General features: G+C 48.1%; 1 protein-coding gene and 1 long non-coding RNA gene across 3 annotated transcripts in view; one reads left to right on the top strand and one right to left on the bottom strand.

Moving 5' to 3' along the window:
- TRIM16 (tripartite motif containing 16) overlaps positions 1-14,500 on the bottom strand; it is a 59,817-nt gene that overhangs the window by 15,656 nt on the left and 29,661 nt on the right. For both annotated transcript variants that reach the window (XM_063961016.1, XM_063961017.1), the window contains exon 5: positions 13,421-13,516. In XM_063961016.1, coding sequence (XP_063817086.1) covers positions 13,421-13,516 — 96 coding nt within the window. The remainder of the gene's footprint in view (positions 1-13,420; positions 13,517-14,500) is intronic.
- LOC135056164 (uncharacterized) overlaps positions 1-14,500 on the top strand; it is a 169,600-nt gene that overhangs the window by 141,865 nt on the left and 13,235 nt on the right. The window lies entirely within an intron of this gene.

Genomic DNA, 14,500 nt, shown 5'->3' with positions numbered 1-14,500 from the left:
ACCATGGGGATTATACCAAAGCTCCCAAACGGGCAGGAGAGTGCGGATGACTCTGCAGCACCGAATGAGAGAACTCCAGGTCCTCCTCAGCCAGGGTATCAAATTTGTAGAATTTAGCAAACGTGTTTGCCCCTGACCAAGTAGCTGCTCGGCAAAGTTGTAAAGCCGAGACCCCTCGGGCAGCCGCCCAAGATGAGCCCACCTTCCTTGTGAAATGGGCTTTTACAGATTTTGGCTGTGGCAGGCCTGCCACAGAATGTGCAAGCTGAATTGTACTACAAATCCAACGAGCAATAGTCTGCTTAGAAGCAGGAGCACCCAGCTTGTTGGGTGCATACAGGATAAACAGCGAGTCAGATTTTCTGACTCCAGCCGTCCTGGAAACATATTTTCAGGGCCCTGACTACGTCCAGCAACTTGGAGTCCTCCAAGTCCTTAGTAGCCGCAGGTACCACAATAGGCTGGTTCAAGTGAAACGCTGAAACCACCTTAGGGAGAAATTGAGGACGAGTCCTCAATTCTGCCCTGTCCGTATGAAAAATTAGGTAAGGGCTTTTATAGGATAAAGCCGCCAATTCTGAGACACGCCTGGCTGAAGCCAGGGCCAACAGCATTACCACTTTCCATGTGAGATATTTTAAGTCCACAGTGGTGAGTGGTTCAAACCAATGTGATTTTAATAACCCCAAAACTACATTGAGATCCCAAGGTGCCACTGGAGGCACAAAAGGAGGCTGTATATGCAGTACCCCCTTGACAAACGTCTGAACTTCAGGAACTGAAGCCAGTTCTTTCTGGAAGAAAATCGATAGGGCCGAAATTTGAACCTTAATGGACCCCAATTTTAGGCCCATAGACACTCCTGTTTACAGGAAATGCAGGAATCGACCTAGTTGAAATTCCTCCATCGGGGCCTTACTGGCCTCGCACCACGCAACATATATTCGCCAAATGCGGTGATAATGCTTTGCGGTTACATCCTTCCTGGCTTGACCAGGGTAGGGATGACTTCATCCGGAATGCCTTTTTCCTTCAGGATCCGGCGTTCAACCGCCCTGCCGTCAAACGCAGCCGCGGTAAGTCTTGGAATAGACAGGGTCCTTGCTGGAGCAGGTCCCTTCTTAGAGGTAGAGGCCACGGGTCCTCCGTGAGCATCTCTTGAAGTTCCGGGTACCAAGTCCTTCTTGGCCAATCCGGAGCCACGAGTATAGTTCTTACTCCCCTCCGTCTTATAATTCTCAGTACTTTTGGTAAGAGAGGAAGAGGAGGGAACACATACACTGACTGGTACACCCACGGTGTTACCAGAGCGTCCACAGCTATTGCCTGAGGGGGTGGTCTTCTGTTTGCCGGCGGTCGGGCTCCCGGCGCTCAGTATACCGGCGCCGGGAGCCCGACAGCCGGCATACCGACACTTATTTTCCCTCGTGGGGGTCCACGACCCCCATAGAGGGAGAATAAAATAGTGTGGCGCGCGTAGCGCGCCACCGTGCCCGTAGCGTGGCGAGCGCAGCGAGCCCGCAAGGGGCTCATTTGCGCTCGCCAAGCTGTCGGTAAGCCGGCGGTCGGGCTCCCGGCGCCGGGATGCTGGTCGCCGGGAGCCCGACCGCCGGCCAGCCGTAGTGAACCCGCCTGAGGGTCCCTTGACCTGGCGCAATACCTGTCCAATTTTTTGTTTAGGCGGGACGCCATCATGTCCACCTTTGGTTTTTCCCAATGGTTTACAATCATGTGGAAGACTTCTGGGTGAAGTCCCCACTCTCCCGGGTGGAGGTCGTGCCTGCTGAGGAAGTCTGCTTCCCAGTTGTCCACTCCCGGAATGAACACTGCTGACAGTGCTATCACATGATTTTCCGCCCAGCGAAAAATCCTTGCAGCTTCTGCCATTGCCCTCCTGCTTCTTGTGCCGCCCTGTCTGTTTACGTGGGCGACTCCCGTGATATTGTCCGACTGGATCAGCACCGGCTGACCTTGAAGCAGAGGTCTTGCTTGGCTTAGGGCATTGTAAATGGCCCTTAGCTCCAAAATATTTATGTGAAGTGATGTCTCCAGGCTTGACCACAAGCCCTGGAAATTTTTTCCCTGTGTGACTGCTCCCCAGCCTCTCAGGCTGGCATCCGTGGTCACCAGGACCCAGTCCTGAATGCCGAATCTGCGGCCCTCTAGAAGATGAGCACTCTGCAACCACCACAGGAGAGACACCCTTGTCTTTGGTGACAGGGTTATCCGCTGATGCATCTGAAGATGCGATCCGGACCATTTGTCCAGCAGGTCCCACTGGAAAGTTCTTGCGTGGAATCTGCCTAATGGAATTTCTTCGTAGGAAGCCACCATTTTTCCCAGGACCCTTGTGCACTGATGCACTGACACCTGGCCTGGTTTTAGGAGGTTTCTGACTAGTTCGGATAACTCCCTGGCTTTCTCCTCCGGGAGAAACACCTTTTTCCGGACTGTGTCCAGGATCATCCCTAGGAATAGAAGGTGTGTCGTCGGGATCAGCTGCGATTTTGGAATATTGAGAATCCAACCGTGCTGCCGCAGCACTATCTGAGATAGTGCTACCCCGACTTCCAACTGTTCCCTGGATCTTGCCCTTATCAGGAGATCGTCCAAGTAAGGGATAACTAAAACTCCCTTCTTTCGAAGGAGTATCATCATTTCGGCCATTACCTTGGTAAAGACCCGGAGTGCCGTGGACAATCCAATCGGCAGCGTCTGAAACTGATCGTGACAGTTCTGTACCACAAACCTGAGGTACCCTTGGAGAAGGGTAAATTGGGACATGTAGGTAAGCATCTTTAATGTCCAGAGAGACCATATAGTCTCCTTCTTCCAGGTTTGCAATCACTGCTCTGAGTGATTCCATCTTGAATTTGAACCTTTGTATGTAAGTGTTCAAGGATTTTAGATTTAAAAATGGTCTCACCGAGCCGTCCGGCTTCGGTACCACAAATAGTGTGGAATAGTACCCCTTTCCCTGTTGCAGGAGGGGTACCTTGATTATCACCTGCTGGGAATACAGCCTGTGAATGGCTTGCAATACTGTCTCCCTGTCTGAGGGAGACGTCGGTAAAGCAGACTTTATGAAACGGCGAGGGGGAGACGTGTCGAATTTCTTGAGACGGGCCCCCACCGTGCCTGAGACCGCTTGTAAAGCCCCAGTGTCATGCTGAGGACTTTGCGGTGGCGGGAGAGGGCTTTTGTTCCTGGGAATTGGCTGTTCCCAGTGGCCACCAGGTCTATTAGACCTACCCCAAATAACTCCTCCCTTTTATAAGGCGATACTTCCATATGCCTTTTGGAATCATCATCACCTGACCACTGTCTTGCCCATAACCCTCTTCTGGCAGAAATGGACAGCGCACTTACTCTTGATGCCAGTCGGCAAATATCCCTCTGTGCATCACGCATATATAGAAATGCATCTTTTAAATTCTCTATAGTTAGTAATATACTGTCCCTATCTAGGGTATCAATATTGTCAGTCAGGGAATCCGACCAAGCCACCCCAGCACTGCACATCCAGGCTGAGGCGATTGCTGGTCGCAGTATCACACCCGTGTGAGTGTATATACATTTTAGGATATTTTACTGCTTTCTGTCAGCAGGTTCCTTAAGGGCGGCCGTATCCGGGGACGGTAGTGCCACCTGTTTAGACAAGCGTGTGAGCGCTTTATTCACCCTAAGGGGTGTTTCCCAACGTGCCCTATCCTCTGGCGGGAAGGGGTATGATGCTAATAACTTTTTAGGAATTAACAGTTTTTATCGGGGAAACCCACGCATCATCACACACATTTAATTCCTCAGATGCAGGAAAAACTACAGGCAGTTTTTTCTCACCCAACCTAATACCCTTTTTAGTGGTACTGGTATTATCAGAAATGTGTAAAAACATTTTCCATAGCCTCAATCATGTAACGTGTGGCCCTACTGGAAGTCACATTCGTCTCTTAATCGTCGACCCTGGAGTCAGTATCCGTGTCGGCGTCTGTATCTGCCATCTGCGGTAACGGGCGTTTTAGAGCCCCAGATGGCTTTTGAGACACCTGGACAGGCACAGGCTGAGTCGCCAGCTGTCTCATGTCATCAATCTTTTGTAAAGAGCTGACACTGTCACATAATTCCTTCCATAAGCTCATCCACTCAGGTGTCGACTCCCTAGGGGGTGACATCTCTGTTTCAGGCAATTGCTCCGCCTCCACCTCATTTTCCTCCTCATACATGTCGACACAACGTACCGACACACAGCACACACACAGGGAATGCTCTGATAGAGGACAGGACCCCACTAGCCCTTTGGGGAGACAGAGGGAGAGTATGCCAGCACACACTAGAGCGCTATATATATATAAATATATATGGATAACCTTATATAATAAGAATTTACTCATCGGTAATTCTATTTCTCGTAGTCCGTAGTGGATGCTGGGAACTCCGTAAGGACCATGGGGAATAGCGGGCTCCGAAGGAGGCTGGGCACTCTAGAAAGATCTTAGACTACCTGGTGTGCACTGGCTCCTCCCACTATGACCCTCCTCCAAGCCTCAGTTAGGTACTGTGCCCGGACGAGCGTACACAATAAGGAAGGATTTTGAATCCCGGGTAAGACTCATACCAGCCACACCAATCACACCGTACAACTCGTGATATGAAACACAGTTAACAGTATGAAACAATAGAGCCTCTCAACAGATGGCTCAACAATAACCCGATTTAGTTAACCATAACTATGTACAAGTATTGCAGATAAACCGCACTTGGGATGGGCGCCCAGCATCCACTACGGACTACGAGAAATAGAATTACCGGTGAGTAAATTCTTATTTTCTCTAACGTCCTAGTGGATGCTGGGAACTCCGTAAGGACCATGGGGATTATACCAAAGCTCCCAAACGGGCGGGAGAGTGCGGATGACTCTGCAGCACTGAATGAGAGAACTCCAGGTCCTCCTCAGCCAGGGTATCAAATTTGTAGAATTTTTGCAAACGTGTTTGCCCCTGACCAAGTAGCTGCTCGGCAAAGTTGTAAAGCCGAGACCTCTCGGGCAGCCGCCCAAGATGAGCCCACCTTCCTTGTGGAATGGGCATTGACAGATTTTGGCTGTGGCAGGTCTGCCACAGTATGTGCAAGCTGAATTGTACTACAAATCCAACGAGCAATAGTCTGCTTAGAAGCAGGAGCACCCAGCTTGTTAGGTGCATATAGGATAAACAGCGAGTCAGATTTTCTGACTCTAGCCGTTCTGGAAACATATATTTTCAGTGCCCTGACAACGTCTAGCAACTTGGAGTCCTCCAAGTCCCTAGTAGCCTAGGCACCACAATAGGCTGGTTCAGGTGAAACGCTGACACCACCTTTGGGAGAAACTGGGGACGAGTCCTCAATTCTGCCCTATCCATATGGAAAATCAAATAAGGGCTTTTACAAGACAAAGCCGCCAACTTTGATACTCGCCTGGCAGAAGCCAAGGCCAATAACATAACAACCTTCCACGGGAGATATTTCAGATCCACGGTTTTTAGTGGTTCAAACCAATGTGATTTTAAGAAACTCAACACCACGTTGAGATCCCAAGGTGCCACAGGAGGCACAAACGGGGGCTGACTCTGCAGCACTCCTTTTATAAATGTCTGAACATCAGGTACTGAAGCTAGTTCTTTTTGAAAGAAAATCGACAGAGCCGAGATCTGTACCTTAATGGAACCCAATTTAAGGCCCATAGTCACTCCTGCTTGCAGGAAATGCAGAAATCGACCTAGTTGAAATTCCTCTGTTGGGGCCCTTTCGGCCTCACACCATGCAACATATTTTCGCCATATGCGGTGATAATGAGTTGCTGTAACCTCTTTCCTGGCTTTAGTAAGCGTAGGAATGACTTCCTCCGGAATGCCCTTTTCCTTCAGGATCCGGCGTTCAACCGCCATGCCGACAAAACGCAGCTGCGGTAAGTCTTGGAACAGACAGGGCCCCTGCTGCCGCAGGTCCTGTCTGAGTGGCAGAGGCCATGGGTCCTCTGATATAAATTCTTGAAGTTCTGGGTACCAAGCTCTTCTTGGCCATCCACGAGTATCGTTCTTACTCCTCGCCTTCTTATTATTCTCAGTACCTTTGGTATGAGAGGCAGAGGGGAGAACACATAAACCGACTGGTACACCCACGGTGTTACCAGAGCGTCCATAGCTATCGCCTGAGGGTCCCTTGACCCGGTGCAATATCTTTTATAGCTTTTTGTTGAGGCGGGACGCCATCATGTCCACCTGTGGCCTTTCCCAATGGTGTACAATCCTATTGGAAGACTTCTGGAGGAAGTCCCCATTCTCCCGGGTGGAGGTCGTGTCTGTTGAGAAGATCTGCTTCCCAGTTGTCCACTCCGGGAATGAACACTGCTGACAGTGCTAACACATGATTTTCCGCCTATCGGAGAATCCTTGTGGCTTCTGCCATCGCCATCCTGCTTCTTGTGCCGCCCTGTTGGTTTACATGGGCGACTGCCGTGATGTTGTCTGATTGGATCAGTACCGGCTGGTTTTGAAGCAGAGGCCTTGCCGGCCTCAGGGCATTGTAAATGGCCCTCAGGTCCAGAATATTTATGTGTAGGGAAATAACCTGACTTGACCAAAGTCCCTGGAAATTTCTTCCCTGTGTGACTGCCTCCCAGCCTCAAAGGCTGGAATCCATGGTCACTAGGACCTAGTCCTGTATGCCGAACCTGCGGCCCTCTTGAAGATGGGCACTCTGCAGCCACCACAGTAGAGATACCCTGGTCCTTGGAGACAGGGTTATCAGCCTATGCATCGGAAGATGCGATCCGGACCACTTGTCCAACAGGTCCCTCTGAAAAGTTCTTGTATGGAACCTGCCTAATGGGATTGCTTCGTAGGAAGCTACCATTTTTCCCAGGACTCGCGTGCAATGATGCACCGCTACCTATTTTGGCTTCAGGAGGTCTCTGACTAGAGATGACAACTCCTTGGCTTTCTCCTCCGGGAGAAACACTATTTCTGGTTTATGTCCAGAACCATCCCCAGGAACAGTAGACGTGTCATAGGAACCAGCTGTGACTTTGGACTGTTTAGAATCCAACCATGCTGTTGTAGCACTTTCCAAAATAGTGCTACCCCGACTACCAACTGCTCCTTGGACTTCGCCCTTATAACGAGATTGTCCAAGTACGGGATAATTACAACTCCCTTTTTTTTTTTTTTTTTGAAGGAGTATCAACATTTCGGCCATTACCTTGATAAAACACCCTCGGTGCCATGTACAGTCCAAACGGCAGTGTCTGGACTTGGTAATGGTAATCCTGTACCACAAATCTGAGGTACTCCTGGCGAGGATGGTAAATGGGGACATGCAGGTAAGCATCCTTGATGTCCCAGGATACCATGTAATCCCCCTCGTCCAGGCTTGGAATAACCGCCCTGAGCGATTCCATCTTGAACTTGAATTTTTGTGTTCAAGGATTTTAAATATAAAATGGGTCACACCGAACCATGCGGTTTCGGTACCCCAACCCGTGTGGAATAGTAACCCCGTCCTTGTTGAAGTAGGGGCACCTTGAGTATTACCTGCTGGGAATACCGCTTATTAATTGCCTCTAGCACAGCCTCCCTGCCTGAGGGAGTTGTCAGCAAGGCATATTTTAGGAAACGGCTGGGGGGAGACATCTCGAATTCCAGCTTGTACCCCTGAAATACTACTTGAAAGAAACAGGGATCCACCTGTGAGCGAGCCCACTAATTGCTGAAATTTTTGAGACGGCCCCCCACCGTACCTGGCTACACCTGTGGAGCACCCGCGTCATGGTGTGGCCTCACAGGAGGTGGGGGAAGAATCTTGATTCTGGGAACAGGCTGACTGGTGCAGCTTTTTTCCCTCTACCCTTGTCTCTGTACAGAAAGGAAGCGCCATTTGACCCGCTTGCTTTTCTGAAGCCGAAAGGACTGTACCTTTGTCTGTGAGGAAACCTGAGGTAAAATTATTTCTTCCCAGCAGTTGCTGTGGATACGAGGTCCCAGAGACCATCCCCAAATAATTCCTCACCCTTATAAGGCTCTCTATGCGCTTTTTAAGTCAGCATCACCTGTCCAGTGACAGGTCTCTAATACCCTCCTGACAGAATGGACATTACATTTATTTTGGATGCCAGCCGGCAAAATATCCCTCTGTGCATCCCCCATATATAAGACGACGTCTTTAATATGTTTTTATGTTTGCCAACTAGTATCCCTGTTTGACAGGGTCACCGACCACGCTGCAGCAGCACTATCTGCAGGTCTCAGTCTAGTACCTGAGTGTGTAAATACAGACTTCAGGATAGCCTCCTGTTTTTTATCAACAGGTACCTATTAAAGTGGCCGTATCCTAAGACGGCAGTGCCACCTTTTTTGACAAACGTGTGAGCGCCTTATCCACCCTAGGGGATATCTCCCAGCGTAACTTATCCACCTGGCGGGAAAGGGTACGCCATCAGTAACTTTTTATAAATTACCAGTTTCTTAACGGGGGAACCCACGCTTTCACACACTTCATTTATTCATCTGATGGGGGAACAAAACACTGCCTGTTTTTTCTCCCCAAACCTAAAACCCATTTTTAGAGGTGCTTGGGTTAAAGTCAGAAATGTATAACACATTTTTTATTGCCGGGATCACGTCACGGATGTTCCTAGTGGATTGTGTATATGTCTCCACCTTGTCGACACTGGAGTCAGACTCCGTGTCGACATCTGTGTCTGCCATCTGAGAGAGCGGGCGTTTTTGAGCCCCTGATGGCCTTTGAGACGCCTGGGCAGGCGCGGGCTGCGAAGCCGGCTGTCCCACAGCTGTTACGTCATCCACCCTTTTATGTAAGGAGTTGACACTGTCGGTTAATACCTTTCACCTATCCATCCACTCTGGTGTCGGCCCCACAGGGGGCGACATCACATATATCGGCCTCTGTTCTGTCACCATATAAGCCTCCTCATTCAACATGTCGACACAGCCGTACCGACACACCGCAGACACACAGGGAATGCTCTAAACGAGGACAGGACCCACAAAAGCCCTTTGGGGGGACAGAGTAAGAGTATGCCAGCACACACCAGAGCGCTATATATATACAGGGACTAACTGAGTTATGTCCCTAATAGCTTTTATATAATATACTGTATACAGTGCCAATTTTAATGCCCCCCCTCTCTTTTCCCTCTTACTGTACTGTAGAATTGCAGGGAAGAGCCAGGGAGCTTCCCTCCAGCCGAGCTGTGAGGGAAAAATGGCGCCAGTGTGCTGAGGAGATAGGCTCCGCCCCTTTTTCGCGGCCTATTCTCCCGTTTTTTATGGAATTCTGGCAGGGGTATTTACCTCATATATAGCCCCTGGGGCCATATATTGAGGTATTTTAGCCAGCCAAGGTGTTTTTATTGCTGCCTCAGGGCGCCCCCCCCCAGCGCCCTGCACCCTCAGTGACCGGAGTGTGAAGTGTGTGAGAGGAGCAATGGCGCACAGCTGCAGTGCTGTGCGCTACCTTGGTGAAGACAGTCTTCATGCCGCCGATTTTCCGGACCATCTTCTTGCTTCTGGCTCTGTAAGGGGGACGGCGGCGCGGCTCCGGGACCGAACATCAAGGCTGGGCCTGCGGTCGATCCCTCTGGAGCTAATGGTGTCCAGTAGCCTAAGAAGCCCAATCCGGCTGCAAGCAGGCGAGTTCGCTTCTTCTCCCCTTAGTCCCTCGCTGCAGTGAGCCTGTTGCCAGCAGGTCTCACTGAAAATAACAAATTCTAAGTCTATAACTTTCTAAGAGCTCAGGAGAGCCCCTAGTGTGCATCCAACCTGGGCCGGGCACGAAATCTAACTGAGGCTTGGAGGAGGGTCATAGTGGGAGGAGCCAGTGCACACCAGGTAGTCTAAGATCTTTCTAGAGTGCCCAGCCTCCTTCGGAGCCCGCTATTCCCCATGGTCCTTACGGAGTTCCCAGCATCCACTAGGACGTTAGAGAAAAGTGTTTTTCCCCTTATAGCTGCTGTATTGTTATACTGCGCCTAATTAGTGCCCCCCTCTCTTTTTTAACCCCTTTCTGTAGTGTAGTAACTGCAGGGGAGAGCCAGGGAGCTTCCCTCCAACGGAGCTGTGAGAGAAAATGGCGCCAGTGTGCTGAGGAGATAGGCTCCGCCCCCTTCTCAGCGGCCTTTTCTCCCGTTTTTCTGTGGAATCTGGCAGGGGTTAAAATTCATCCATATAGCCCTGGGGGCTATATGTGATGTATTTTCGCCAGCCAAGGTGTTTTTATTGCTGCTCAGGGCGCCCCCCCCTAGCGCCCTGCACCCTCAGTGACCGAAGTGTGAAGTGTGCTGAGGAGCAATGGCGCACAGCTGCAGTGCTGTGCGCTACCTTGGTGAAGACAGGATGTCTTCTGTCGCCGATTTTTCCGGACCTCTTCTTGCTTCTGGCTCTGTAAGGGGGCCGGCGGCGCGGCTCTGGGACCGAGCTCCGAGGCTGGGCCTGTGTTCGGTCCCTCTGGAGCTAATGGTGTCCAGTAGCCTAAGAAGCCCAATCCACTCTGCACGCAGGTGAGTTCGCTTCTTCTCCCCTTAGTCCCTCGATGCAGTGAGCCTGTTGTCAGCAGGTCTCACTGAAAATAAAAAACCTAAAACTAAACTTTCACTAAGAAGCTCAGGAGAGCCCCTAGTGTGCACCCTTCTCGGCCGGGCACAAAAATCTAACTGAGGCTTGGAGGAGGGTCATAGGGGGAGGAGCCAGTGCACACCAGGTAGTCCTAAAGCTTTACTTTTGTGCCCAGTCTCCTGCGGAGCCGCTATTCCCCATGGTCCTTACGGAGTTCCCAGCATCCACTAGGACGTCAGAGAAATTTATATATATATATATATATATATATATATATATATATATATATATTATATATATATATATATATATATATATATATATATATATATATTGAGTCTCCCTTATCCAAAATGCTTGGGACCAGAGGTATTTTGGATATCGGATTTTTCCGTATTTTGGAATAATTGCATACCATAATGAGATATCATGGCGATGGGACCCAAGTCTAAGCACAGAATGCATTTATGTTTCATATACACCTTATACACACAGCCTGAAGGTCATTTTAGCCAATATTTTTTATAACTTTGTACATTAAACAAAGTGTGTGTACATTCACACAATTCATTTATGTTTCATATACACCTTATAAACACAGCTTGTAGGTCATTTAATACAATATTTTTAATAACTGTGTATTAAACAAAGTTTGTGTACATTGAGTCATCAAAAAAAAAAAAGATTTCACTATCTCACTCAAAAAAGTCCGTATTTCGGAATATTCCGTATTTCGGAATATTTGGAAATGGGATACTCAACCTGTACGGTACAGTAGTCCACTGCTCTACCTCTGTGTCGTCAAGTATACTATGCATCCATACCTGTGCTGCATTTTATAGTTGTGCGCAGTATATAGTAGGAGGACAGTGCAGAATTTTGCTAACCACCAGTATATATATATAGCAGTACGGTACAGTAGTCCACTGCTCTACCTCTGTGTCGTCAAGTATACTATGCATCCATACCTGTGCTGCATTTTAGTTGTGCGCAGTATATAGTAGGAGGACAGTGCAGAATTTTGCTAACCACCAGTATATATATAGCAGTACGGTAGAGTAGTCCACTGCTCTACCTCTGTATCGTCAAGTATACTACAAAAGTTCAGTAAAATTACCCAAAAATCTAAATTAAAAGCATCTGATGAGAAACGTAAACTTGCCAATGCGCCATTTACGACACGGAGTGGCAAGGAACGGCTGAGGCCCTGACCTATGTTCATGGCTAGTGGTTCAGATTCACATGAGGATGGAAGCACTCATCCTCTCGCTAGAAAACTGCAGTGCCACTCCTAGATGGGCCAGGTGTTTGTGTCGGCCACTTGGGTCGCTTAGCTTAGCCATCCAGCGACCTTGGTGCACCTCTTTTTTTCTTTGCATCATGTGCTGTTTGGGGACTATTTTTTAAATCTGCCATCCTGACTGACACTGCAGTGCCACTCCTAAATGGACCTGGTGTTTGTGTCGGCCACTTGGGTCGCTTAGCTTAGTCATCCAGCAACCTCGGTGCAAATTTTTGACTAAAAATAATATTGTGAGGTGTGAGGTGTTCAGAATAGACTGGAAATGAGTGGAAATTATGGTTATTGAGGTTAATAATACTATGGGATCAAAATGACCCCCAAATTCTATGATTGAAGCTGTTTTTGAGGGGTTTTTGTAAAAACACCCGAATCCAAAACACACCCGAATCCGACAAAAGATTTTCAGGGAGGTTTTGCCAAAACGCGTCCGAATCCAAAACACGGCCGCGGAACCGAATCCAAAACCCGAAAAATTTCCGGTGCACATCACTAATTGTAGATTTAGAAATTTTTTTAGCAGTCTTTGATATGATAGTTAAATGTTCACTGGTTTGCTGTGGGCAACTATTCCACTCATCTCCCCCCAAGGGCTATATTTACAAAGCGGTAGCTTTTATAAAGCTTCCACTTCCCGGCGGGTTGGAGCTGAGTTTTAAATTTTCAGCTCCAACGTGTTGAGAAGTGGTGGCTTACAAAGCTGCTGCTTCGTAAATATAGGTCCAAGTCTTTGAGTGGGGAGGACTTGTTAGGAAAGATGGGGGTGATTCCGAGTTGTTCGCTCGCTAGCTGCTTTTAGCAGCATTGCACACGCTAAGCCGCCGCCTACTGGGAGTGTATCTTAGCATAGCAGAATTGCGAACGAAAGCTTCGCTAATTTTCTCGTAACGATTACCCCGCAGTTTCTGAGTAGCTCCAGACTTACTCAGCCATTGCGACCAGCTCAGTCCTTTTCGTTCCTGGTTTGACGTCACAAACACACCCAGCGTTCGCCCAGCCACTCCCCCATTTCTCCAGACAATCCCGCGTTTTGGAACTCGAACGCCTGCGTTTTTCCGCACACTCCCATAAAACGCCCAGTTTCTGCCCAGAAACACCCACTTCCTGTCAATCACACTACGATCACTACAGCGATGAAAAAGCTTTGTTATGCCGTGAGTAAAATACCTAACTTTTGTGTAAAATAACTAAGTGCATGCGCTCTGCGAACCTTGCGCATGCGCTGTAAGCAACTAATCGCAGTATAGCGAAAATTGGCAACGAGCGAACACCTCGGAATGACCCCTGATGTGTTGTCTCACTGAAATAGGGATGGTTTGTGTGGTCTATTTTTTACCCAAATTTTCAGTCATGAGTCCCTCACATCAATCTGCTGTGCCCAGTGGTGGGCAACAGGCAAACCTTCACCAAGCCTAAAAGAGCTGGCACATACTTCCTTTATAGCCCATTGGACCATGTCTTACATATGCTTCTGCTGTATGTATGTGCGTCTAGACTGGAATATAATACTCACATTTCAGGAAGTCATCTCGAGTTGAAGGCTCTGGAGCAGATATCTTCTGGTTGGCTGGAACTATTGCAGACACCATGGTCTTTATTCCCACATTCTCTGTAAAATGGTATAAACACTGGTGTTATACTGTATTTATGGAGTAACATAAAATATCAGGATATTAGTATTCCCTAAGTCGTTCTGTGATCAAATAACAATACAAGTACTTTTATATAAAGGCACAAAATGGACATAGGACATCATTACAGTATTTCACAGGGTGTTCATTATTCCATGGACATAAAAACCAAACGCACTACAAAATTATCATACCTTTATGGAGGAAAATGTTTGTTACCAATGAGCGTTGCTAATTTAGTGCACATATCAAAAGTCTATTTTGTTTATTATTATTATAGTTTTTATTTTACTTAGAATTTTTTTCAGTCTATTTGTATTTATTGTTACTACTTTTTGTTTTATTTTTAGTTTACATAATTAACAACAATAATAATAATAATAATAATATCATCATCATCATCAGTTACTTATTTTTAGAGCTACAGTATTTGTAAACGTATTATTATTACTTGAAATCTATTTGGTTGGGTTTCCTTAACAGACCTTTAAGTTTTTGTAGGAGCCAATTTGTCAAATAACTTCCATCTTTAAAAAATACATAAATTAAATTTTAAGACATACAACAGTATCACTGCTGTGTAGGAAAAGTGACTCTGAAGAGCTACTGCTTGTACCCCTTTCAGATCTCCAATGCCGGGTCCCACCCAGAAATTGGAAACGGGTCCTTCCCGGGTGGGATCTGGCATTGGAGCCTCTGCACTGGCTTTCCGACCTGGCAATATGCCGGGTCGTCTGCCATAGTGGCGGGGGCGGAGCCGGCAGCAGGGGCGTGGATGGAGGCGGTGCTGGGAGAGGAGCGCCGCCTCTCTCTATGTAGTAAACTGGTCTCGGGTCGCATCGACCCAGGAATCCATTTACGCTGCCACTGACCCAGTATTCAACCGGGGAATAACCCTTCTTATTAGCCGGGTGGAATTGCCAGGTCATGGGGCCCTTTCACATTGCACACTGACCCGCGTC

This window comes from Pseudophryne corroboree, chromosome 3 (genome assembly GCF_028390025.1).
Source record: "Pseudophryne corroboree isolate aPseCor3 chromosome 3, aPseCor3.hap2, whole genome shotgun sequence".
Classification (NCBI taxonomy): domain Eukaryota; kingdom Metazoa; phylum Chordata; class Amphibia; order Anura; family Myobatrachidae; genus Pseudophryne; species Pseudophryne corroboree.
The sequence above is the reverse complement of the archived record's forward strand: the minus strand, read 5'-3'. Positions and strand labels throughout refer to the sequence as shown.